Here is a 24,944-nt window from a genome sequence, read left to right on the forward strand (position 1 = left end):
GACAGGATGAGTGGTTCTGCAGTGGGAACAAAATGAGTAGGTAATTGCATTGGTTATTAGGTAGATGGAAGCATGGATCCTCAAGGAATGTGTGGTAAAGATGGTAATTCAAGACAGAGTAAAGGTAGTTATAGGCTTACACTGAAATTCCAAAAGTTAAGTTAGTGGATGTTACTTTTGCTTCATTTTCTTGAATTCTCTTATAGAGAGGTTGGTAGTACTGAGAAGTGTGTCTTGTACCATCTCCTTTTGCAGATCACCGACTGTCCCAAATAGGGGAACTTGATGTACCTAAGGGAGAAGTGTTGCCTTTGCACAGGAGTTGAATTAATAGCTGAAGTCCACACTTTGAGCAACTAGGTTGGTTGCCCATTGTGATAGCAGCAACCAGTTGTAAAGTTAAGTGGATGCTACTTAGTTCTGAGTGGTGACTTAGCAGATAACTTGGTCTCTGACTCTGTGTGGGAGAAAGTTATTTGATTAGAGGTGAAAGTGTCATTCTGCTACCAATGTGTCATCGGGAAATTGCGAGTTCTGTAACGGTATTTGAAGATCTGTCTTTATGTGCTTTGTTTGTATATGAACCTTAAGACTGTGAGGGTGTGTGTTGTGGAGTTGTTAGAAGTTGGTTATCTGTAAGTGAGTGAAGAATGGATCCTCCATCTGCTTGGATTTTTGCAAGGGCCTTGCAGAAGTCCTTAGCAGTTGTATTGGCTGGTCAAATACAAAAAGGGGGAATTGTGGGAAAGACATTCTGTGCTGTCCCTGTGAGCTAGCAAGGGCCTCCTGAAGATAAGGAGAAGCCCTATATCTCTCCTGAAGGAATGCCAGGGTCATTATCCTGGAGACCAGAGGAAGGAGAGAAAATTGGGAGATATGGACTCTCACTGGCTCGCCGAGTGACGCGGCTCTCTGGTTGTCTGCTGAGAACTTTGTTTCTCTTCTATGGCCAATGGGCACTGTATATGTGTTAGATGGGTGTCGCTATCTGGAAGAACTATAAAAGCTACGTTGGTTTAATAAAATCTCTCTCTTTCACCCTTCTGATGGAGTTGTGTATTACTGTATTGTGTCGTGCTCTATAGTGACAGAGAGCAATCTGGGAGAATGGGACTGCGTAACCTGGAGCTATAATTGGACAATTAACCCCAATATGGAAATGGGCCAAAACTTATAAAAGGGAGAACATTCATGACCTGGCGTCCATCTTGGGTATGGAGCCACAGCTGGGCTCTTGCACTGCCAAAGGTGTATCCTTATAAAGCCTTTTTAATAAATATTTACTTTATTTCTTTAACACTGTCCAGCTTCTGTTCTAGATGGCCTCTCAAGGCATCATGGAGAGGAGCCTGCTGGATGAGTGAACAGCACGTGAGCACCCACATGTAAGGACATTAAATCATGTTGCTGATGTGGCAATGTGTGATAGTGAAGAAATACCTTATAAGGAAATACTGTGTCTTGAAGAGGTGTGTAAAACCAGCTTTTTTCTTGCAATAAACATCTCAGTATCCCCACTGATCTGAGTCTGTGCATTAATGGTTCACAGGAAAGAGGGAGGGACTGAGGGGGGAAAAGAGTGTTTCAAAAGCTTCTTTTATTTCTTATTATCCTTCTCTGACTCTGTTAATAATAAATTCACTTTATACCTTTAAATTTGAACCTTGTTTGTTTTTCTCCTCATTCTCATCTCAGTTTATGACCCTTTTTTAATTTTTTTTTCTGAAGGAACAGCTTTCGTAGGTGCCTGGTGTTTGCTCAGAATCAAACCACAAGAGCCCAGACGTGAAACTGGTTTTTATTACTGATTGGAATAGTAATATCCTCATTAAAACAAGTCTGAGATGTCATCAGTTCTTCAGTGGGGGTCTTGTGCGCCGGGAGCTGGGAAAGGCAGCTCTGCAGCAGCTGGATATCGTGGAGAGCCAAGGACAGAGCCCTTCCTGAGGACACACGGCCAGAAGGACTCCAGCCACAAAATTACCAAGCCAAACAAAATACACGGAGAATCCAGAAGGACGCCGGGAGCTCACACTGTGCCAGAGGAGCTGTGAGCCCTGGGGATGCCCAGCCACAGCCACCTCTGGGTGGGTGATGCTGGGAAGATGTTTGAGCTGTGGGACATGTCCCAGTCTCTGCTGGAGCTGTGGGGATAAAGGGTAGGGTCTGCCCCCCTGGCCCACCCCAGGGCTCTCTGCAGGACCTGCTGGGTACCATGTCCAGCATTCCAGAGGTGGGACAGATCCCTGTGCCAGGGAATGGGACCTCCAGAGCTCCAAGTGGAGTGGGGACAGGCACTGGGGATGCTCTCTACCCTCTCACACTGCTGGGCACCGTGTCCAGCATTCCCAAGGTGGGACAGATCCCTGTGTCAGGGAATGTGACCTCCAGAGCTCTGAGAAGAGCAGGGGTGGTGCTGGCAGTGGGGACAAGCACTGGGGATACTCTGTGCCCTCTCACTCTGCTGGGCACCATGTCCAGCATTCCCAACGTAGGACAGCTCCTTGTGCCAGGGAATGTGACCTCCAGAGCTTTGAGTGGAGTGGAGACAGGCACTGGGGATGCTCTGCACCTTCTCACACTGCTGGGCACCATGTCCAGCATTCCAGAGGTGGGACAGATCCCTGTGCCAGGGAATGGGACCTCTAGAGCTCCAAGTGGAGTGGGGACAGGCACTGGGGATGCTCTGTGCCCTCTCACACTGCTGGGCACCATGTCCAGCATTCCCAAGGTGGGACAGCTCCTTGTGCCAGGGAATGTGACCTCCAGAGCTCAGAGAGGAGCAGGGATGGTGCTGGCAGTGGGGACAGGCACTGGGGATGCTCTGTGCCCTCTCACACTGCTGGGCATCATGTCCAGCATTCCCAACGTAGGACAGCTCCTTGTGCCAGGGAATGTGACCTCCAGAGCTCTGAGTGGAGTGGAGACAGGCACTGGGGATGCTCTGCACCTTCTCACTCTGCTGGACACCATGTCCACCACTCCCAAGGTGGGACAGAGCCCTGTGCCAGGGAATGTGACCTCCAGAGCTCTGAGTGGAGTAGGGATGGTGCTGGCAGTGGGGACAGGTGTGGATGTGACAGCCTGGTCAGAGAGCGAGAAAATCAGCTAAGTTTTCTCCCAGTGGACTTGCGAGACTTTAGGGAGTTGTAGAGAAACAATGACAGCTTGTTATTGTAAACAACCTGCAGATGGTGTTTTCCTACTCTCTGCCTTCCTGTTTTCCTCAAAAACTGATTATAAGAAAGGTGTTTTTGTTAATTAGCCAGTCAGGTGAAATGTATTGATTGATTGACCAATCTGGTCTGAATGTATTGGAACAGTCTATAAAAAGAGGGAATTTTCCCATTAAAGCAGCTGCTATGCAAACCAGCCTTCTGGTGAGTCTGTAATTTCTTACTCAGTAGTGACAGACAGGCACTGGGAATGCTCTGTACCCTCTCACTCTGCTGGGCACCATGTCCAGCATTCCCGAGGTGGGACAGATCCCTGTGCCAGGGAATGTGACCTCCAGAACTCTGAGAAGAGCTGGGACATAGTTTTCTCTCATGATTTCCCTGGGAAGCTGTGAAACAGCTCAGAAAACGTAATGGGAAACAATTCTTATCTCCATTCGCTATGCCTGTTGTTGTATACATGCAGAATGTGTTATGGAGATTGCTTACTAAAGAGTAGTTTGTCAATTAAACACTGGTGATGGTGTTTAGATTGATTGACCAATTAGGTCAAAACTGTATCAGACTGTCGGTAAGGGTTATGAGTTTCTTAGAATAGTATAGTATAATATAGTATAGAAGAATAAAGCGATTAATCAACATTCTACAATCATGAAGTCAATGCTCATTATTACCTGGCCAGGAGCCTACAACAAAGGGACAGGCACTGGGGATGCTCTGTGCCCTCTCACTCTGCTGGGCACCATGTCCAGCATTCCCAAAGTGGGACAGATCCCTGTGCCAGGGAATGGGACCTCCAGAGCTCCAAGAGGAGCAGGGACTGTGCTGGCAGTGGAGACAGGCAGTGGGGATGCTCTGTGCCCTCACTGCTGGGCACCATGTCCAGCCTTCCCGAGGTGGGACAGCTCCCTGTGCCAGGGAATGGGACCTCCAGAGTTCCCAGAGGAGCAGGGACAGGCACTGTGGATGCTCTGTGCCTTCTCACTCTGCTGGGCACCATGTTCAGCACTACAGAGGTGGGACAGCTCCCTGTGCCAGAGAATGGGACCTCCAGAGGTCTGAGAGGAGCAGGCATGGTGCTGGCAGTGGGTTCAGGCACTGGGGATGCTCTGTGCCCTCACTGCTGGGGCTGGCATGTCCCCAGCTGCTCCATCCCAGCTGCTCCATCCCAGCTGCTCCATCCCAGTTCCCTGCTCCATCCCGGATTCTGAACATCCCTCCAAGAAGCCTTTCCAGAATGCTCCCACAGCACCAGTGACACAGCCCCAGCTCCCCTCTCCTTCTCCTGATTCCCAGGAAGGCACCAGCCACAACCTCAATGGGCAGAGGCCTCGGGGACTCCCACAGGAGCCAGCTGGGCACCTCTCCCAGCCCCAGTGCGGGATGCAGAGTCTGGGGATCTTTGCCATGCTCCCGCCCCATTTCCCTGGCACTAAAGCCCGAGTGGGACCCACAGAGAAGAAATGCAAAGAGGAGACCCAGCAGCAGCAGCAGCAGGGAGGAGATGCCCCCAGGGCTGCCCAGAGGTCACAGGGAGGAGAAGGACACGGAGCTGTAAGGTTGTGCAGTGGGCTGGGGACACAGGAGAGGCTCCAGCCCTTCATGCTCCCAGCAGTTTCTTGACCATGTATCCGGGCATGCTGTAGAGGAACAGGGCCACCATGATGAGGAGCAGCAGGGCCAGCACGATCTTGATGATGAGCCACTTGTAGCGGGTGCAGATGAGGTATTTGATGGACTTGAGCGGGTTCAGGAACCAGATGAACGACGTGTCCGGGCGGCTGCAGGGGAATCAAACACCCATCATTAATCCATCACCATGGAAAGGGATTCATGGACCTTAAAGTTCATCTTTTTTGTTTGTTTGTTTCACTCCCTGCCAAGGGTAGGGACACCTTCCACTATCCCAGATTGCTCCAAGTCCTGTCCAACCTGGCCTTGGACACTGCCAGGATCCAGGGACGGCCACAGCTGTTCTGCCCACCCTGTGCCAGAGCCTGCCCACCCTGCCGGGGAACAATTCCTCATTCCCAATTTCCCATCCGGCCCTGCCCTCTGGCACTGGGAGCCATTCCCTGTGCCCTGTCCCTCCATCCCTGTCCCCAGTCCCTCTGCAGCTCTCCTGGAGCCCCTTCAGGCCCTGCCAGGGGCTCTGAGCTCTCCCTGGATCCTTCTCCTCTCCAGGTGAGCACCCCCAGCTCTCCCAGCCTGACTGCAGAGCAGAGGGGCTCCAGATCAGAACACCTCCATGACCTCCTCTAGACCCTTTTCCATCAGGTTTTGGGGCTCAGAGCTGGATGCAGCACTCCAGGTGGGAGCAGAATCCCATAATCCCAGGTCCCTGCTGCAGAGAGGCTTCTCCCACTCACTTGGGTTTCTCCAGGGGATCAGGCTCATTCCGAGCCAGCCCAGCAGGGGATTTCTCAGCTTCCTCTGCTGTCAGAAGGTGCAGCTCAGCCTCAACTTTGCCCTGCAGGGAGGAGAGAGCTGTGCTGAGGCCTGGGAGCACATCCCAGAAGGAACAAAGCCATGAGGGGGAAGCAGGGTGTCCACAAAGCGTGCAGTGCCCAGGAGGCAGACCCTCCCTTTCCCCCATCCTTACGGTGACCTCCAGCTCATCATTCTCATCTCTGGCCACGAATGGCCACCAGCCCTTGACCCGCTTCTGCTTGAAGATGGAGATCATGGGCAGCTCAGCCTCGTTGGTCACCATCTCCAGGCTGCACTGCTTGGACGTCTTGGCTCCCCGGGGGAAGCGGTTCAGGTCCAGCTCGATGGCCCCTGGCAGGACAGAGGGGAGGACAGAGGTTGGCATGCCAAAAAGGCAAAGTCTTTGGCTGGAGATGGGCTGGACCAGCATCTCCTGCCCTGGGGAGCAGCTTTGAGCCAGTCTGGGAAGGAGAAATGGGGTGTCTTGGCTACAGGAGCAGTGGAGAAAAGGGATCGCGAATCATGGAGACATGAATGTTGGAAAAGAACTGCCAGACCCTCAAGTCCAAGCTGTGCCAAATCCCCACCTTGTCCCCAGCCCAGAGTACTCAGTGCCACATCCAGGCCTTTCCTAGACACCTCTAGGGATGGGCACCCTAAACCTCCCTGGGCAGCCCCTGCCAAGGCCTGACCACCCTTTCCATGCAGAAATTCCTCCTGATGTCCAACCTGAGCCTGCCCTGGCCCAGCCTGAGGCCATTTCCCCTTGTCCTGTCCCTGTTCCCTGGCAGCAGAGCCCGACGCCCCCTGGCTGTCCCCTCCTGTCAGGGACTTGTGCAGAGCCACAAGGTCCCCCCTGAGCCTCCTTTTCTCCAGGCTGAGCCCCTTCCCAGCTCCCTCAGCCTCTCCTGGGGCTCCATTCCCTTCCCAGCTCTGTTCCCTTCCCTGGACACGCTCCAGCCCCTCCAGGTCTCTCCTGGCAGGAGGGGCCCAGAGCTGCCCCCAGCACTGGAGGTGCCCCAGCAGTGCCAGCACAGGGGACAGGCACTGTCCTGGCCCTGCTGCCACCCCAGAGCTGGCACAGCCCAGGGATCACTGGCCTCTGGCACACCTGGGCACACCTGTACTCATGTCCAGCCTCTGGCACAGCACCCAGTCATTCCCACCCCCCTTTCCCAGCCTGGAGTGCTCAGTGGGGTTGGTGTGACCCCAGTTCAAGACCTGGCCCTTGTCCCTGGCCCATGGATCCAGCCTGTCCAGAACCCTCTGCAGACCCTTCTTGCCCTCTCACCCCACCTGCCCCATCCAGCAGCATCTCAGGGCATTTGTGGGGTGCTCTGGACCCTGCACGTACCCAGGAAATCATCGGCCGAGAAATGGTCGGCATCCCAGACCTGCAGGGTGAGGCGGGCTGGGATCTTGTACTCTGTCTCATCCCAGGAGAACATGGACTCCTTCTTGGAGATGACAATCTTCTCCTCAGCCATCAGGTAATCAAAGGGGAAGATGTAGCGCCAGTTGAAGTTGCCTTCACCGGTGAGGGAGTGGTAATGGACATCTGTGTCCTGCTTGTCCTCCTGCTGCCCCTTCAGCCACCTGCAGAGCCCGGGAGGGCGAGAGGGGGGCACAGGTTTACATGGGCAAGGGAGGGGAGAGGAGCACCCGTCCAGGCAGCCAGGGTGTCTCCAGGACTGGAAAAACCTAAAAGTTATGAACAAGGGGATGGGGCTGTGTGGATGCCATGGGACAGAGCAAGAGAAACAGCAGGCGTTTCTCACAGCAGCTTGTGAGAAATTTTAGGGAGCTGGAAGGATGTGATACCTTGTTGACTATAAAAAATTAGCAAGTGGTGTTTTTCTACCTCATTTTTCTGTTCATTTCAAGGACAGTGTGTGAGAAAGATGTTTCTGTTAGTTAGCCAATAAAATAGAATCTATCGTACCACTCTATAAAAACCCTTTGGTTCTTTTGAATAAAACTTTCTTTGCCTTTTCTACGATCCTGCCTCTCGCCTCTTCCTGGCCTGACCTTGGCGCAAGAGCAACAGGGCTGCTCCAGACACTGCAGCATGAAATCCAAGGGGCAGGAGGATCCCAGAGGGAGCAGAGAACTTTAGGAGAAGGAGATTCAAGGGGGTTGTCTGAGGGCTTACCCTGGGTGAGGAGATGTGAAGGAATTGTACAGGAGTTGGGAGCTGTCACTGACATATTTTATGAAAAATTCTTTTTTCTCCTCAAAAACTGAGAGGCCTCAGAAACGAAATGTAAAGAATAATTATCTGCTGCTGTGGAATGCAACAGGTGCATCTTTGATTGGTCTCATTTGGTTGTTTTTAATTAATGGCCAATCACAGTCCAGCTGTCTAGGACTCTCTGGGCAATCACAAGATTTTATTATCATTCCTTTCCTTTCCTTTCCTACTAGCCTCCTAGTGAAATCCTTTCTTCTATTCTTTTAGTATAGTTTTAATATATAATTTTCTTTTAATACTACGTATATCATATAATAATAAATCAGCCTCTGAAATATGGAGTCAAGATTCTCATCTCTTCCCTCATCCTGGGACCCTTGTGAACACCACCACATTTGGTGACCCTGAGTGAAGAAAAATTCCACATTTTTTGAGCTCCGAGTGAGGAACACAACCACAGGTCACTCTGACTGCTCTGATGAGAGAAGATGTTACAAGGACATTGCTGGTGCAAGAGGATGTAACAGGGACTTCATAAGCAAAAATATTGTGTTGCTAAGGGATCAGGGGCAAGGGGGTCAGAGTGGGAAATTTTGTGTGAAGTTAAGGAACTGTAAATATTGGTCATTAGTGTAATTAACTGGAGGAGGTGCTGGTGGAATTCCAGGCTGTACCTATCCCCTGACAAAAATGTCGCTGGATTTCTCCCTGGTGAAGAAGGTCCCCGTGGAATTTCAGGCCATACCTACCCCCTGACAAAAATGTCACTGGATTTCTCTGTGGTGGAATTCCAAGCTGTACCTACCCCCTGACAACATGTCACTGGATTTCTCCTTGGTGGAATTCCAGGCTGCACCTACCCCTGGAGAAATATGTCACTGGATTTCTCCCTGATGGAATTCTGTACCTACTCCTTGACAAAAATGTCACTGGATTTCTCCCTGATGGAATTCCAGGCTGGATCTACCACCTGACAAAAATGTCACTGGATTTCTCCGTGGTGGAATTCCAGGCTGTAGCTCCCCTCTGAGAAAAATGTCACTGGGTTTCTCCCCGGTGGAATTCCAGGCTGTACCTACCCCCTGACAAAAATGTCACTGGATTTCTCCCCGGTGAAGTAGTCGTCGTCCTCCAGGATGACCTCGTCGGTATTCCACACGATCACCCTGAGCTCGTACCTGCCCAAGGGATGGAAAGGGAGGTGAGGCACGGGAGCAGGGAATGTGAACAGGGAATGGGAACAGGAAATGGGATAGGAGAGAGCAGGGTGGTGCCACCAGAAAGCAGAGCCGGCTGCCAGGAACAGGGAATTGCTCACAGGGATCTCTCCCAGGGATCTGCAGGGCAGGATCAGGGACAGGAGGGGATCTCAACCATGGAGAGGATTACAGGGATGGGACTCTTCCTATGGGAATAGGCTGGCTGAGCTGGGAATGTTCTCCTGGAAAAGGCTCCAGGGAGATCTCAGAGCCCCTTGCAGGGCCTAAAGGGGCTCCAGGATAAATGGAGAGGGACTGGGAATGAGGGGTGGAGGGACAGGACCCAGGGAATGGCTCACACTGCCAGAGGGCAGGGCTGGATGGGATATTGGGAATGAGGAATTGCTCCCTGGTAGGGTGGAGAGGGGCTGGGCTGGAATTCCCACAGCAGCCCTGGATCCCTGGGAATGTCCAAGTCTTGGATGGGGCTGGGAGAACCCTGGCATAGTGGAAGGTGTCCCTGCCCATGGCAGGAGGTTGAACAAGTTGAACTTTAAAGTCTCTTCCAACCCAAACCATTCCGTGATTCCATGGTCTCCACATGATCTTGGATCAGCCTCAGCAGGGTGAGCCAAGCACCAAGGAGAACTTTCCCTCCTCTGCTCCCAACCTCTGCAAAGAGCTTGCCAAAGGCTCAACGGGGCAGCCCAGGCTTGGATTTTGGGAGATTTCTGACCAAAATTGGGTCTGAAAAACAACCAGAGCCCAACTCTGTTCCTGCTCTCCTCCCTTTACTCAACAGGGCTGATTCCCCCCAAAACAGGCTCAGAGTCCTCCTGAGGACTCCAGGAGGTTCAGGGATCTCCAGGAAATTCCCAGCAGGCTGGGGAGCTTCCCATCACCTCTGCTTGGCTGGGAATTTCTTGATGGTGAAACATAAACCATAAACATAACCCATAAATGAGCTGTGGGAAGGCTTGTGGAAAATAAGGAGAACTTCACGACAGCAGATTTCCCCTGGGCGGCTGCTATTTATGAGTTTTCCCACAAGAAAACTGTTTTTCTCCTGCAAAGAAGTCTCCATAACATTAACAAGAAGGACTTCTCTCCCTAAATAAATTTTTAAAAAGAGACTATTTTAGAGGCAGCAAACTGACTAGAAATTTAAAGTTTTGTTTCTTTACATTATCAGTAGGAAAAAAAAGTTTTAGGGAGACTAAAAGTGTTTCAAAAAATCTTGTCTTAATTCTTACTATTTTTTTCTCACTAATAATAAAATTTTCTTTATACCCTTTGAAAGTTTTAAGCCTGCTTTACCTTTCTCCTAATCCTATCTCACAACAAGAAATAAGTACACTAGCAATTAACCAATACAAAATCTACCACACTCTTCAGTACTTTGACATCTTAAAAGAAGAAACTTCGAAATCTTGAAATCTTAAAATTAAGAAACTCTCAAATTAGCAAATTATTTTAAAATGAAGAAACTCTCAAATTAGCAGAATTAGAGGGCTACATAAAAATTAGTGTTTCTGCCCAGTTTCAAATTAAAACCTCCACAGAGGAAGTGGGAGTGGGTGGAGGAAGAGCAGAATCCTGGCTCCTGCAGCAAGAGGAGGCTGGAAGGAGGCTCAGGACTCGTGTCCACAGCACCTCACTGGATGTACCAGGAGGTCTCCAGGTGAGAAAAGTGGATTTACATCTTCCTTAACCCCTTTCCTTTGGGATCTCCCTCTGGCAATGCCCTGGCTGAGCCCATCCATGGGATTCCTTCACCTTTTCCCTTTCTCCTGCCAGTCCTGTGCTGTGCCTCTCCCAGCTGGGATCCAGGGATGTTCTCTCCACCCAAGGCATCGGCTGCCTGGGGTGCACCAGAGGCTCCCATCGGGATTCCCAGTGCCATCCCTGTATCCCAGCCCTGGGGGCAGGAAAAGGAGCCCAAAGACCGAGGCCAGCAGCGTGAGAAAGGATAGAAGGGATATTGAGAGAAGAAATGTCCTTCTTCCCCCACCGTGTGCTGTCTGTGCCTGCTCTTTCCTGCTTGGAACGCTGTCCCAGGGGCCTCCACCACCCATCCTTCTCTCCACCACATCCTGGAAAAGCCCAATCCAAACTGTCCTGGGATAACCCTGCCCCTGCCCAGAAGAGGCTCAGGGCTGAGCACTTTGCTCTGCCCAGGGAACGATAGAATTTCCCAGTCACACAGGCAAGAAAGATCGGGATCTGCAGGGGATGGGGAGATCTGGGATCCCACCCTCAGGAGCAGCTCTGGAACTGCCTCTAGTGTTGGGATCTTTGGGAATGGCAGCATGGATGAGGAACCCAAGCAGAGGGCTAGACTGGCCATGGAGCAGCAGCAGGAGATGGGAGAAGCCGGGCTCCATCCCCAACCTCCTGTTTCCCTTTCCCATTTTTTGGCTGGGCAGCCAACCAATCCCGGTGATTTCCTTAAGTTAAGTTCCTTACTTCTTTGGTTTCCTGGGAGAAATATCGATGGCAGGGCCGGGTGCTGGCATGTCCATGGGGAACATGTCCACCCACATCTCCAGACGGCCCTGTGGGGTGGGAGAGGCACAGTCAGCTCCCCTTGTCCCTCCTGTCTCATCCCCACCGGTGTCCCCCTCTTCATCACCCCGGCCATGCCAGATGTGGAGTGGGACAAGATTCTCCCATGCCACAAATCCTTCTCCACCCCTGCAGAAGCATCTCATGGAGTGGGTGGAACTGGATGGGTTTTAAGACCCTTTCAGCCCAAACCATTCCATGATTCCATGATCTGCCTGTGAGCTTGGATCAGCCTCACCAGGGTGAGCCAAGCTCCAAGGGGAGCTTTTCCACTTCTGCTCCCAACCTCTGCAAAGAGCTTGCCAAAAGCTCAACGGGGCAGCCCAGGCTTGGATTTTGGGAGATTTCTAACCAAAACTGGATCTGCAAAACAACCAGGACATAACTCTGTCCCCACTCTCCTTCCTTTAGTCAACAGGGCTGTGATTGCCCCCCAACACAGTCTTAGAGTCCTCCTGAGGGCTCCAGGAGGTTTGGAGTCTCCAGAAAATTCCCAGCCCTGCCTTTTGTGCATGGCAGCCTGCAGGTTTCCAGTCCCTTCTGCTTGGGAATCCATTGGGAATTTTGCTCCCATGTGCCTGGATGTGGGGAATCAGGGGGCACTGTGGGATGTGAAATGGATGAGGATGGATCAGGAGGCACTGGAGATTTTCTCTGCTGGCCTCCCAGGGTGACCTGCCCATCCTGAGGTGGGTTAGGGCTGTGCTGGCCCCCATGGGCTGCCCCCATTTCCATTGGAATGTCAGACCTGCTCGATGCCCGGCTTGTCGGGGTTGAGCAGCGGCCGCGTCTCCACGTGCTCGGGCACGAGGCGGCAGCCGGCCCGCGGGATGTCCTCCCAGTGCCGCAGCACCGCCAGCGCCAGGTGCTCGTCCGTCGGCTTCTTCTGGCCTGGAGGACAAAGGAGAGCTCCAACAGCTGGGATGGGGACACAGGGACAGCCAAGCACCCAACAAAGCACCTGTGCTCCAAGGTGCAGAACTGCCTCATCCTCTCCATCCCTTGGGACAAAGTGTTCCCAAGGGTGCAGAACTGTCCCAAGGTGAAGAACTGCCTCACACTCTCCATCCCTTGGGACAAAATGTTCCCAAAGGTTGCAGAACTGCCTCATCTTCTCCATCCTTTGGGAACACTGTCCAAAGGTGCAGAACTCCTCTCCATCCCTTGGGACAAAGTGTTCCCAAGGGTTCCAGAACTGCCTCATCTTCTCCATTCCTTGGGACAAAGCATTTCTAAGGGTGCAGAACTGTCCCCCAAGACACAGAATTGCCTCATCTTCTCCATCCCTTGGGAACACTTTGTTCCAAGGGTTCCAGAACTGTCCCAATGTGCAGAACTGTCCCAAGGTGCAGAACTGCCTCATCCTCTCCATCCCTTGGGAACACTTTGTCCCTCAGCCAGCACTTCCTAACTCCTCTTGCCTCTCTCCAACCCCTGTAGAAGGTTCAGATCCCCATTCATTTGTCTGAACCAATCCTATGTCCACTGACCATATTTTCCTTCTTTCCCTCACCCCTCCTGGGCTATTTCCCTCTTTCTCGGGCACACATGAGTGTGTTGGGACACAACCCTCATCTCCCATTGTTTGGGAATGCATTCCCATGGATGACAATTCCCTAAATGCTGGAGGTGTCTCCATGGCTCTTGGGACATGCACTGCTCAGAGGGCATTTCCAGAGGCAGTTTTGGGCATCCATGGATGTCCTCAAGTGATTCCAAGAGGAACCCTCTGGTCTGGAGGGTCTGTAGGACTCTGTAACTGGTCTATACTGGGATGGTGCCTGCAGGGCTGGGTGATGCGCCCATCTCACCTGTCTGGGGGGAGTTGGACTGGACGACCTTCAAAGGTCCATTTCAAACCATTCCATGATTCAAACTACTCTGAGATTCCAACCCTGGATCATGAGGAGACCCACCCCCAGACCCCTGCTCTGCTCCAGAACCTCCACCCCATGGGATGATCCCACAGGGCCATACCATTTTCATCCTCGATCTCCGTGGGGCCGGTGAAGACCCTGTTGGCAACTTTCACTCTTCCCCCCGGCCCGAAGTGCGGCCCATCCACTTTTCCCTCTTTGCACAGCTTGGACAGGATTTGGGAGGGCTTCATGGGGTCACGCCAGGTGTTGTACCCGTGGCTGGGAACAGGAAGGCAAGATCAGGCAAAAAAAGTTGTGAGGACAAAGAAATTTTTTCCCTTTTGCCAGGAAAAAACCCATTGCACCACGAAGCACCCAGAATTCCCAGGGAAAGAATTTGAGGCAGCAAAATTGAATCTTTAGAGCAAATTTGATCCCTCTCTGCCCCTTTTGCAAACACCTTCTACCCCACTTTGGCTCAGACCTGGAATTCCCGGTGCATACCGCTTGATTCCTGATGCTCAGCATTGCCCTGTTTGCTCTGCTCCCATTTCAGCTCTGATCTCACCCCTTTTCCACCACTCCCCCCAGTCCCTCCCTCCTGCCCTGGGCTTCTGATGACCCATTTCATCACTCCCTAACCCTGGTGACAAAACCAGGGGATAGCACAGACTCCTCCATTCATCCCTGCCCCTCTTGCAGGATTTGACATAGTGAAGTTTCTTCCCAAAACAAATCATTCCAGGATCAGCAGGCAGCCAAGGGGGAAGATTCCTGTGGGAGCTCTGGGTGAGGGGTGACACAGAGGAGGGTCCAGGTGTGAGGTGGGACAGAGAAGGCTTTTCCCATACATGGAGTAGGTCTGGGACACGCCACAGGTCGCCCGGTGCTTGCTGTAGAAGCGATTCTCCAGGTCGATCTTGGTCTCCCCAATGAGGTCATCAGTGCCCACCAAATCCCAGTCGTACACAGCCACAGTCAGCATGGACTCCATGGGGAAGGTGGCCTCGATGTCGAAGGATCTGGGATTGGGGGAAGCAGAGAAAAGCTGCTGTGGGGTCTGGCGGCCACTCAGGACAGAGGTGCGTCTGCTCCAGTCCATGGATGGTGCTCCATCTGCATCCATCACTGCAGCACATCTGAGGTGGGGTTTAACTCAACCACCAGCCCTTGACAGGAGGGAAAATCCTTGACCTGGATGTGCCAACATCCCTGAGGCTGAGTGTGCCAGATTGCTATTACCATCTGTATGGCAGCTGTCTCTTGTCAAGTGGGCAGATTTCCTTATCTCTCTCTTTGAGTGACCACAATCACTCCTCCCTCTGGAGGGGACATCTGCTGATAACAGCTATTGAATGTCTCTGCATGGCTGATAAGAACTACAGCATCCCATTGTGAGATGCTCCACCCAGAGGGAGGAGCCAAGCATTGCTACCCGGATATAATCTTAGATTCTGGAACACCAACATGGCTTCTCCACTGGATTTCCCAGAGGAGCAGCAGCTGCCTCTTCTTCCATTGGATCTTCGGAAGAAGACTACACCCTTTTCTACAGGATCCCTGCTCCAGCAGAACCATACCTAACATTCCAGGAGGGCTGCAGACACAATTCCAATGGGACTGCCACCAACACCCTGACCAACAGAGTGTCAGGTTGAGTTTTGACTCTGTCAATATTATTCTAGTGTACTGCCTTGTTTATTTGATTCTTTTATTTTCTTCCCTATTAAAGAACTGTTATTTCCTGCTCCCACATTATTTGCCTGAGAGCCCCTTAATTTAAAATTTATAGCAATTGGGAGGGGTGGGGAGGGTTTACATTCTCCATTTCAGGGGAGGCTCCTGCCTTCCTTAACAGACTCCTGTCTTTCCAAACCAAAACACTGAGTTTGTGTCTTATTCTCATTCAAATTTAGGTCTAATTATTCCTAAGCGGGTGTTTCACCTTGATCAGATAAATTTCAGGTTCATGACTTAAACACCTGGTGCTATGCTGACCACAGGTTGGCAAAGGACATCCTGGAAGGACATCCACACTGTGGGATAAATCCCATAAATAAAGCTAAATAATAAAGATAAATAAAGATAAATCCAGCTCAAGGAGCAGCCATGGGACACCTGAGCTGCAGATCTGAGGGCTGGTGAGCCTGGGCTCAGCTTGGCAGTTCCAGGCACAGACTTACTTCCCAAAAACAGGGTTCAGCTGCTTGGAGATGTAGTTCTCCTTGTCCTTGATGTCCGTCTTGCCCAGCTTGATGGCGATGTAGGGATCGGCTTTCCCGTTGATGTCAGCTGGGTGGAGGTCCGTGGCCTGGAGACAACAGATGGGATGGGTCAGCGCTGTCCACAGCAGACAAGGATTCAGGGATGGGCCCGTTCTCCATCCCTGATCATGGGTTTCTCTTTGGGCCAGGTCTTATGAGCTCTCAGAAAAGCCATCACACCCAAGATAGCTCAGCTACCCCGAACAGCATAAAATTAGCAGGATGGCTTCTGAGGTAGTGCTGGAAACAGAAAAAGTCTTAATAAAAGGTAAAATAAAGCTCTTTCAGAGAAAAACCCAAGCCAGGGGCAAGAGGTTCTTGCTCCTTCTAAACACTTCACAAAAGCAATTATTACCTTAAAGAGCTCAACCACCAGAAGAGCATAAAATTATCAGGATGGTTTCTGAGGTAGTGTTGGAAACAGAAAAAGGTAATGAAAATATTTTACTTTTAATAAAAGGTAAAATAACAAAGCTCTTACGGAAAAGGCAAGAGGTTCTTGCTCCTTCTAAAAGGAGCAATAATTGTTCCACAAAAGCAATTATTTCCTTAGATAGCTCAGCTACCCGGAACAGCATAAAATTATCAGGATGGCTTCTGAGGTAGTGTTGAAAACAGAAAAAGGTTTAATAAAAGGTAAAATAACAAAGCTCTTACGGAAAAAAGCCAAGCCAGGGGCAAGAGGTTTTTGCTCCTTCTAAAACACTCCACAAAAGCAATTATTTCCTTAAATAGCTCAGCTACCCAGAACAGCATAAAATTATCAGAATGGCTTCTGAGGTAGTGTTGGAAAGAGAAAAAGGTTTAATAAACGGTAAAATAACAAAGCTCTGTCAGAGAAAAGCACAAACCAGGGGCAAGAGGTTCTTGTTTCATCTAAACACCCCACAAAAGCAATTATTTCCTTTGTTCTCTTCTTTTTCTAGTGAATTACCTAGGCAGGACCTTTTGGCCTCTGTCCAATTGGCAACCCCAGGTTTGAGGTGAAGTCTCAAAGGTCCTATGAGGTGTCTTTTTACAAATTGAGGATAAAAACTTCTGGGTTTTTTTCGTTTTTAAGCAGACAAAGGAGAATTTAGTCACTCTGTCACATTCCTACACACTGAGAACACCGGCTGCTTCAGTCCCTAAACAGAGTGTCTTAGATTGAAAAGGGGACTAAATGGGGCGTCTTGGATTAAAGTGGGAATATTCCTGCCTTGTGTAAATCCCTGTCCTGGTTTAGGGAGTGGTTGGAACTGGCTTTGTCCTGAGATGTCACCACAGCGACCTTTGGAATCTCACCCAAGGCAAGTAAGATACTCTCAGGAAACACCCCTAGCAAAAACCTGGCCAAAATGCCGAGACATCCATCCCCTTCCCCTTGTGTCCTCTCCACGCTGGATTCTCCCCAGAGAGGAGGTGAGGACCCCCAAACTCTCCAGTCCCACCTCCAAGTATGGCACAGCAGCAGATGAGAACACATCCACCCAGTCCTGGCTTGTTTGGGGGTTGACCAAGCTGATGTCTGCTATTCCAGCCTGGTGATGGATGGGAGACTCCATATCTCAGAGAACCAGGCTGGTGGGAAACGGAGCCAAAAGTAGGTTCTGTTTGTAACACACTGGGATAAGGTGGTGGCAAAGGGCAGCCCAGGTGCTTTCAGCAGGATGGAAATCCCTCCCAAGTGCCTGGCTGCTGAACCCCACACTTGGGGACAGAGGGATGACCAGTTCAGGGGTCAGGAGGTGATTTTTCCCAGAGCACATTCCACATATAGAGGAAAAATGTGCATTGGCTGGATCACATCAACGATCACAGAACGCTGTTCAAGGAGGTGCTGTGTCCTTCACAAGGATCTCCTCCTCCTCCTGCCAGATTCCATTCCACCCTTTTTCTCCCATTCTCTCCCATCCCAAACCATCACTGGGGTGGTGGCGTGGCTGTGGAACAAACCAACACCTCACAGTACAGGCTGATTCAAACTATCCATGGGAATTGAGCACCAGGACACACCGGTCCATCCCACCAGCTGGAGAGATGTCTCTGGATCTGGCAGGAGCCTGGATGCGTCCTGTTCCCAGTGCTGGGAGCACACAGCCCTGGAAACAGCACTGGATATCCTGGGATATCCCTGAACAGCTTGGGATGGTGGGAGGTCTCCCTGCCCACAGCAGGGGGTGGAGCAGGATGGACTTTTAGGTCCCTTCCCACCCAAACCATTCCATTCCCAACCATTCCTTCCCACCCAAACCAAGGAGCTGCTTCAGTCCTCAAGCTGCATCCTGGGTCCTGAAGCCCTGGTGATGCCTCAGGTTTGGTTTTTCTATTTCTCACATTCTGTGCTGCTTTAGTGTGTGTCTGGGCTTCATATTATGGGATGGTGAGCTCTGTGTACAGAGCAGGGAGGCAAAACAATTCCTGCTCCAGCTGGGCACCAAGGACAAATCATCCAAATCTCAGGCCCAAGAGCACAAACAATGTGGAATGAAGAGAGAAAAACAAGCAGGGTGGGACTGCATGGGCTAAAGCTGGAATGGGACAATGAACTTTAGTATGCAAATGGAGCAGAACTGATCACAGTGAGAGACCCTGTGAGCGGTCTTGGATTTTGTGACCATTTTGGTTCATCTTGGGTGCAGCCCTGGCTGGGCTAGTGGTGCCCAAGGTGGATCCATGAAGGAGATCCTTTAAATAAATTCCTACTTTATTCTTTAGCTCTGTCCAGTCTCTGTTCTAGCTCAGCTTTCTCAAGGCATCAGTGCTGGAGTGCTGGAGCTGAATCCCACCATCCCTAATGGCACCAGGACCAGCTCCAGGTGGAAGGAAGGGACAGATCCCGCCTGCCACAGCCCAAATTCCCACTCACCCTCACGATGTAGACTCGGACCAGCACGTTGATGGGGTCATTGCTGGGGATCCCCTGGAACATCCCAAAGGTGGGGTCGTATCCTGCCTCCTTGCTGATGTCATCAGGGAGTGGTACTTTGTAGACACACATGGAGCCCTGGTGTGAGGGAGAGAATGAACCAACTGAGTCCTGCTGTCCAGGGCCTCCAGGGAGGCAAACCCACCCCAAAACACCCTCCCCAAAATCCTGGCCAGAATTCCTAACCACTCACCTTGAACCTCCCCACTATCCGTTCCTCCTCCGTGGCGTTGTCGTCGTTGTCCCCAATCTTCCCCCGCAGCAGGTTGAAGGTGTGCAGCCAATCCTCAAAGTTGTCAAACTCTGATTCCAGCTCTTTATTGAAGACCTGAGATTAAAAAAAAAAAAAAACCCAAACATTTAAAGGAGGGAGTTTGGGATAAAAACAAAGGTGAGCAAAAGATGTGGAGGGTACTTAATCAGCTTTAATCCGCTCAGAAGGAGCGAGGGACAGGACAAAGGGAAACGGCCTCAAGATGTTTCAGAGAGCTTCAGATTGGATATTGGGAATAATTTCCTCATGGAAAGGGTGGTCAGGCCTTGGAAGGGGCTGCCAGGGAGGTTTAGAGTGCCCATCCCTGGAGGTGTCCAGGAAAGGCCTGGATGTGGCACTCAGTGCTCTGGACTAGGGACAAGGTGGGGATCAGTCACAGGTTGGACTCGATTGTCTGGGAGGACTTTTCCAGCTTCAGAGATCCTGGGATTCTGTGAACATGGACGCCTCAGCTCCCAGTGGTTAATTTTTCAAGGAAGGAGAAGGATCTCCAGCATTATTGAGTTGGAAAAAGGGAATCTTGGTGTAATGGGTGGGGCCGTTGTTCCCCCTCTGTGCAGGATCCAGGTCTAAATGCCATCTGAACCCCAGAACCACAGGTGACAGGAATCCTGAGAAATCCTTGGGATCACTGAATCAGAGCCCACCCCTGTCCTGAATCCTCTCTGGGTCAGCAGGAAAACTCTCTCTTGGAGCTGGGACACCTCCAACGTGCCCAGGGATGAGCCTATCCCAGGACAACCCCTTTTCCCATGACCTCCAGCTGAAGAGAGGCTGGGAAGCTTCATCCCAAGATAAATCCCTAGGAGAGATGTCCCAAGGCACATCATCCCCACAATTAGGTACTTCCTTAGAAGCACCCCCAGTACCTTGAGTTCATCGATCTTCTGCTTGTTCTTCTTCTCAGGGAGCTCCGGGACTGGCTGCTGCTTCTTTTTCTTGTCATCTTTGGGTGCCTTGGACTTGTCTTTGTCTTTGTCCTTGTCCTTATCCTTGTCCTTGTTCTTCACCTGGGCCTTGGAGCCTTACATGGGAGAGTCACCAAGTTTGGCGTCACTCTTAGTCCGGGGAGGAACAGTGCAGAGGGAGGAGATGGAAAGGAGGGAGGGAGGGAGGAGGGAAGGAATGGAAATGAGGGTGAGGAGAGGTGGGGGAGATGTGGTAGGGCTTGGATAAGGTCCTTCAAAGAAGAGAAGCATGAAAGCTGCCAGCTGCCGCTGCCTGCAAATTCCATCCCAGCCCTGCCCTCTCTATCCTTGGCTCTGGATCGCAGCATCCCCATCAGCCTTGAGTTCTCTGTGCAGGGAATTCCAGGGCTGACCTGAGCAGGAATCACTTGGAGGACCACAAAACATCACTTGGAGGACTACAGAACATGGGCAGAGCCCTCTGACAACAGTGACAAAACCTGGTCCTGCCCACAGCAGGAATGGTGCGGCCAGCAGGAGCAGGGAGGTCATTCTGTCCCTGTACCTCGCACTGGTGAGGTCACACCTTCAGTGCTGTGTCCAATTGCGGTCCCTCAGTTTGGGAAAGATGTTGAGAACCTGGGGAGTGTCCAGAGGAGGCAACGAGGCTGGAGAGGGGCTGGGAACACAAACCCTGTGAGAAACCACTGAGGGAGCTGGGGGTGTTCAGCCTGGAGAAAAGGAGACTCAGGGGTGTCCTCATCACCCTCTACACCCCCCTGAAAGGTGCCTGTGCTCGGGTGGGGCTGGGCTCTTTCTTCAGGAACTGGCAGAACCAGAGTACACAGCTTTAAGCTGTGCCAAGGGAAATCTAGGTTGGAGATCAGGAAAAAGTTATTTACAGAAAGGATGATAAAATTCTGGAATGTTCTACCTGGGGGGGTGGTAGAATCACCATCCCTGGGTGTGTTTAACAAAGCCTGGATGTGGCACTGAGTGCCAGGGTTGAGTTGAGGCATTGGGGATGGGTTGGACTTGACGGTCTTGAAGGTTTCTTCCAACCCAGTGATTCTGGGAATTCTGGGAATTTTGGGAGTTCCTGGGGACCAGGGAGTTGGTGGAGTCCCCATCCCTGGATGTATTTAGCAGAAGCCTGGATGTGGCACTGGGTGCCAGGGTTGAATTGAGGTGCTGGGGCTGGGTTGGACTCAATGATCTTTAAGGTCTCTTCCAACCCAGTGATTCTGTGAATCTTGGGAATTTTCTTCCTCCTACCAGAGACTTCTCCTGCTTTATGGAGCCTGAGGTGTGGAACCCCAGCCTGGGAATACAGAGGGGACAGTGCTTGATGCTGCTGCCCTTGGATTGTCCAGGACCAGCTGTAGCCACCGTTCACCAGAGTCTCGTTTGGAGCAACCCACCAGCCACAGAAAGCTGGGAAGAGGCTGCTGGAAAAGGTGGATTCAAGGGAAAATCCTTCCCCTCTCTGCAATCCCTGTCCCTTGGTGTCTCTGCCAGCTTTCATGAGGGCTGGACATTATCCAGTGATGGGAAGTGACAGACAGACAGATGGAAAAACATGGATGAGAAAAGGGGGAAGGAGTGGGAGAGCCAAGGGAAATGGATCATTCTAAAAAGAAATAAAACCCCAGAGGACACCAGTGCAAGCCCAGAAGGACCTGCTCAGAGTTTTCTCCAAGCTCAGCAAGGCAAGACCTCATTTTTCCTGGGATACAAAAATTGATCTTCCAAAATAAACCAGGCTCAGAATTTTACTCAGCCGAAGGATTTTGCATCATCTGGGCACTACAACAACCCCCTGTCATGGGACATGGAGCATATGGAGAGCAAGGGTGGAATTCCTCAGGGATACCCTTCCCAGCCCTGCTGGTGGCATGGCCAGATGGACAAAGTCACCCTTGACCAGCCCCTCCCAGGATTCTTGGCTGGCAAAAAAAAAAAAGGAAAAGAAGCCCACCTGACCTACAGACCCAAATTCCTTCAGAGAAAAACACATTTATGGCGTCATTCATCTCATAATTTTATAAAATTATAATAAGTGAAAAATAATATATATTGTATAAAATTATATAAATTGATAAGTTAGGTAAGAGAACTTGCCCTAAATTGTGAATTTGTATTCACTGCCCACATTAGGACAACAGACAAAGAGTTCAACATGGAGGGAAAAACCCTGCAAAAACCCACAAAAATCAACCTGTTTTGGGAAAACACAACACACTGGAAGTGTCTGGTTTTTTTGGAGAGCTGAGGCAGATTCTCAGAGGGATGTCCAAGCACCAAGAGGAATCCTGATCCCACCTTTCCCTGCCATGTTCCTGTGATTTTATAAAATGATAATAAGTAAAATATAATATATAATGTATAAAATTATATAAATAGATAAATTAAGTGAGAGAACTTGCCCTAAATTGTGTATTTGTCTTCACTGCCCGCATTAGGACAGCAGACAAAGAGTTCAACATGAAGGGAAAAACCCTGCAAAAACCCACAAAATTCGACCCTTTTTGGGAAAACACAACATGCTGGAATGTTGTTGTGTTGTGCTTTTTGTGGAAGTGTCTGGTTTGTCTGGAAAGCTGAGGCAGATTCCCAAAAGGATGTCCAAGCACCAAGAGGAATTCTGGTCCCACCTTTCCCTGTCGTGTTCCTGTGATTTTATAAAATGGATAATAAGTAAAATGTAATATATAATATATAATATATAATGCATAAAATTATATAACTTGATAAATTAGGTGAGAGAACTTTCCCTAAATTGTGTATTTGTCTTCACTGCCCGCATTAGGACAGCAGACAAAGAGTTCAACATGAAGGGAAAAACCCTGCAAAAACCCACAAAATTCGACCCTTTTTGGGAAAACACAACATGCTGGAATGTTGTTGTGTTGTGCTTTTTGTGGAAGTGTCTGGTTTGTCTGGAAAGCTGAGGCAGATTCCCAAAAGGATGTCCAAGCACCAAGAGGAATTCTGGTCCCACCTTTCCCTGTCGTGTTCCTGTGATTTTATAAAATGGATAATAAGTAAAATGTAATATATAATATATAATATATAATGCATAAAATTATATAACTTGATAAATTAGGTGAGAGAACTTTCCCTAAATTGTGTATTTGTCTTCACTGCCCGCATTAGGACAGCAGACAAAGAGTTCAACATGAAGGGAAAAACCCTGCAAAAACCCACAAAAATCGATCCTTTTAGGGAAAACACAACACACTGGAAGCGTCTGGTTTGTCTGGAGAGCTGAGGCAGATTCTCAGAGGGATGTCCAAGCACCAAGAGGAATCCTGATCCCACCTTTACCTGCCATGTTCCTGTGATTTTATAAAATGATAATAAGTAAAATATAATATATAATGTATAAAATTATATAAATAGATAAATTAAGTGAGAGAACTTGCCCTAAATTGTGAATTTGTCTTCACTGCCCGCATTAGGACAGCAGACAAAGAGTTCAACATGAAGGGAAAAACCCTGCAAAAACCCACAAAATTCGACCCTTTTTGGGAAAACACAACACACTGGAAGTGTCTGGTTTGTCTGGAGAGCTGAGGCAGATTCCCAGAGGGATGTCCAAGCACCAAGAAGAATTCTGGTCCCACCTTTCCCTGCCATGTTCCCTCTCTCTCTCCCAGCCTTACCCTCTCCAATCTCCATCTCCTCCTTCTCCTCTGCTTCTGCCGCGGCCGCTTCCTGCTGCCGGAGTTGCTGGGGGAGAAAGGAAACCACTGGATATTAGGAACAATTTTTTCCTGGAAAAGTTGCCCATGGCAGTGGTGGAGTTCCCATCTCCAGAGGGATTTGAAGCCATGTGGATGTGGCACTTGGGGACAGAGTGGTGGCCTTGGTAGTGCCAGGGAATGGTTGGACTCGATGGTCTCCAAGGGCTTTTCCAGCCTGAACAATTTTGGGATTCCATAATTGCTGGGACAATTTTGGGATTCCATAATTGCTGGAACCCAGGTCATAGGGAATGTTTTTCTGCCTGTCCTGAGAATTCCTGATCCCCAGGAGAACACTGCTTTTAATATTTGTCTGTGGAAAAAGCTTCCAAGACTTTGGGATGGATTGGAATCTATGAGTGTGTGAAATAGATAATAGTGAAGTTTATCACAGGGTGAAAAATTTAAGAGTTTTGGGTTTTTACTATGAAGGTAGATAGAAAACAAGATGGAGGATTTTGGGTGCTGTCTGATCTCCTTCTTGTCCTTCATCTACTCCATTTTCTGCAGTGTTGGTGGCACAGAGTGATTGGTTAGAAAGAACAACAATGCAGATGTTGCATCAACAGACAAATAATTAATTATTGGTAGAAAGGTAGAAATGAAATACGTTCTAAGAGTTAATTGGACAAAATAGCTTTAAAAGACCTTCAGCCTGTGTGCCTTGTGACTTTTGGTGCTTTCTCTTTGCATGCTAAGTCTGAGATGTAGATGGGCGTGCTGAACTTTTGATAAGAGAAAAATAAACAACAGTCTGAAGACTGAAAAACCAAAAAGTCCTGTTTGTCTCTCAATTCTGGCACAGAACTTTTTGGGGTATCCCCATCAGGAGGATCCTCAGGGCGGGGTAGAGGGTTTCCACACTTTATGAAGCACAGCCCCAAGGCTTTGGAAGGAGCTGGAATTAGGGGAGACCTCTCAGGAAGGGAACCATCTCCCCTGGATACCCCTCCCTGCTGCTCTTCACTCACCTCTTTCATTGTCTCAATGGAAGCAAAGTACTTGGACCACCAGTCCAACATGCTCTCATCTGGCTCCTCCTCCTCCACTTCCTCCCCACCTCCTCCTCCTGCTCCTCCTCCTCCTTTCTTCTTCTTCTTCTTTTTCTCCTTCTCTTCCTCGGTCTGAAGGGACAAGGGAAGCACAGACAGGGAAGGGGAGGGATCAGGTGAGAGGGAATTGTTTCTGGAAGTACAAAATTGAAGAACCTGAGGAGGGAGAACCCTCCCAGGCTTGGGAGCCTCATGAACTTTCTCCCTTTCACAGCCACAGAACACCTAAGGGTGACCAAGGTTTTGGAGAAAGTGCCAGAAGCATGGAATGGTTTGGGTGGGAAGGGACCTTAAAGCTCATCCAATTCCAATCCTGACACCTTCCACCATCCCAGGTCATTCCAAGCCCTATCTAACCTGGCCTTGGATGCT

General features: G+C 50.1%; 1 protein-coding gene across 6 annotated transcripts in view; it reads right to left on the minus strand.

Annotated features, from left to right (window-relative positions):
• Positions 1–1,745: 1,745 nt before the first annotated feature.
• Positions 1,746–24,944, minus strand: part of OTOF (otoferlin) — a 123,768-nt gene continuing 100,569 nt past the window's right edge. For 2 of the 6 annotated variants that reach the window (XM_074536349.1, XM_074536348.1), the window contains 15 exons: positions 24,492–24,644; positions 23,440–23,506; positions 19,736–19,890; positions 18,786–18,920; positions 18,533–18,670; positions 15,604–15,731; positions 14,272–14,442; positions 13,539–13,699; positions 12,310–12,452; positions 11,463–11,551; positions 8,877–8,975; positions 6,961–7,202; positions 5,779–5,957; positions 5,546–5,646; positions 1,747–4,957 (listed from right to left, as the gene is read on the minus strand). In XM_074536349.1, the coding sequence (XP_074392450.1) occupies positions 4,777–4,957; positions 5,546–5,646; positions 5,779–5,957; positions 6,961–7,202; positions 8,877–8,975; positions 11,463–11,551; positions 12,310–12,452; positions 13,539–13,699; positions 14,272–14,442; positions 15,604–15,731; positions 18,533–18,670; positions 18,786–18,920; positions 19,736–19,890; positions 23,440–23,506; positions 24,492–24,644 (2,142 nt within the window). In that variant the 3' untranslated portion in view covers positions 1,747–4,776. Of the gene's footprint in view, positions 4,958–5,545; positions 5,958–6,960; positions 7,203–8,876; positions 8,976–11,462; positions 11,552–12,309; positions 12,453–13,538; positions 13,700–14,271; positions 14,443–15,603; positions 15,732–18,532; positions 18,671–18,785; positions 18,921–19,735; positions 19,891–23,439; positions 23,507–24,491; positions 24,645–24,944 lie in introns of all 6 variants that reach the window. The other 4 variants (XR_012579313.1, XM_074536347.1, XM_074536346.1 and 1 more) reach the window with 4 other exon arrangements.

Source organism: Zonotrichia albicollis, chromosome 3 (genome assembly GCF_047830755.1).
Source record: "Zonotrichia albicollis isolate bZonAlb1 chromosome 3, bZonAlb1.hap1, whole genome shotgun sequence".
Lineage (NCBI taxonomy): Eukaryota > Metazoa > Chordata > Aves > Passeriformes > Passerellidae > Zonotrichia > Zonotrichia albicollis.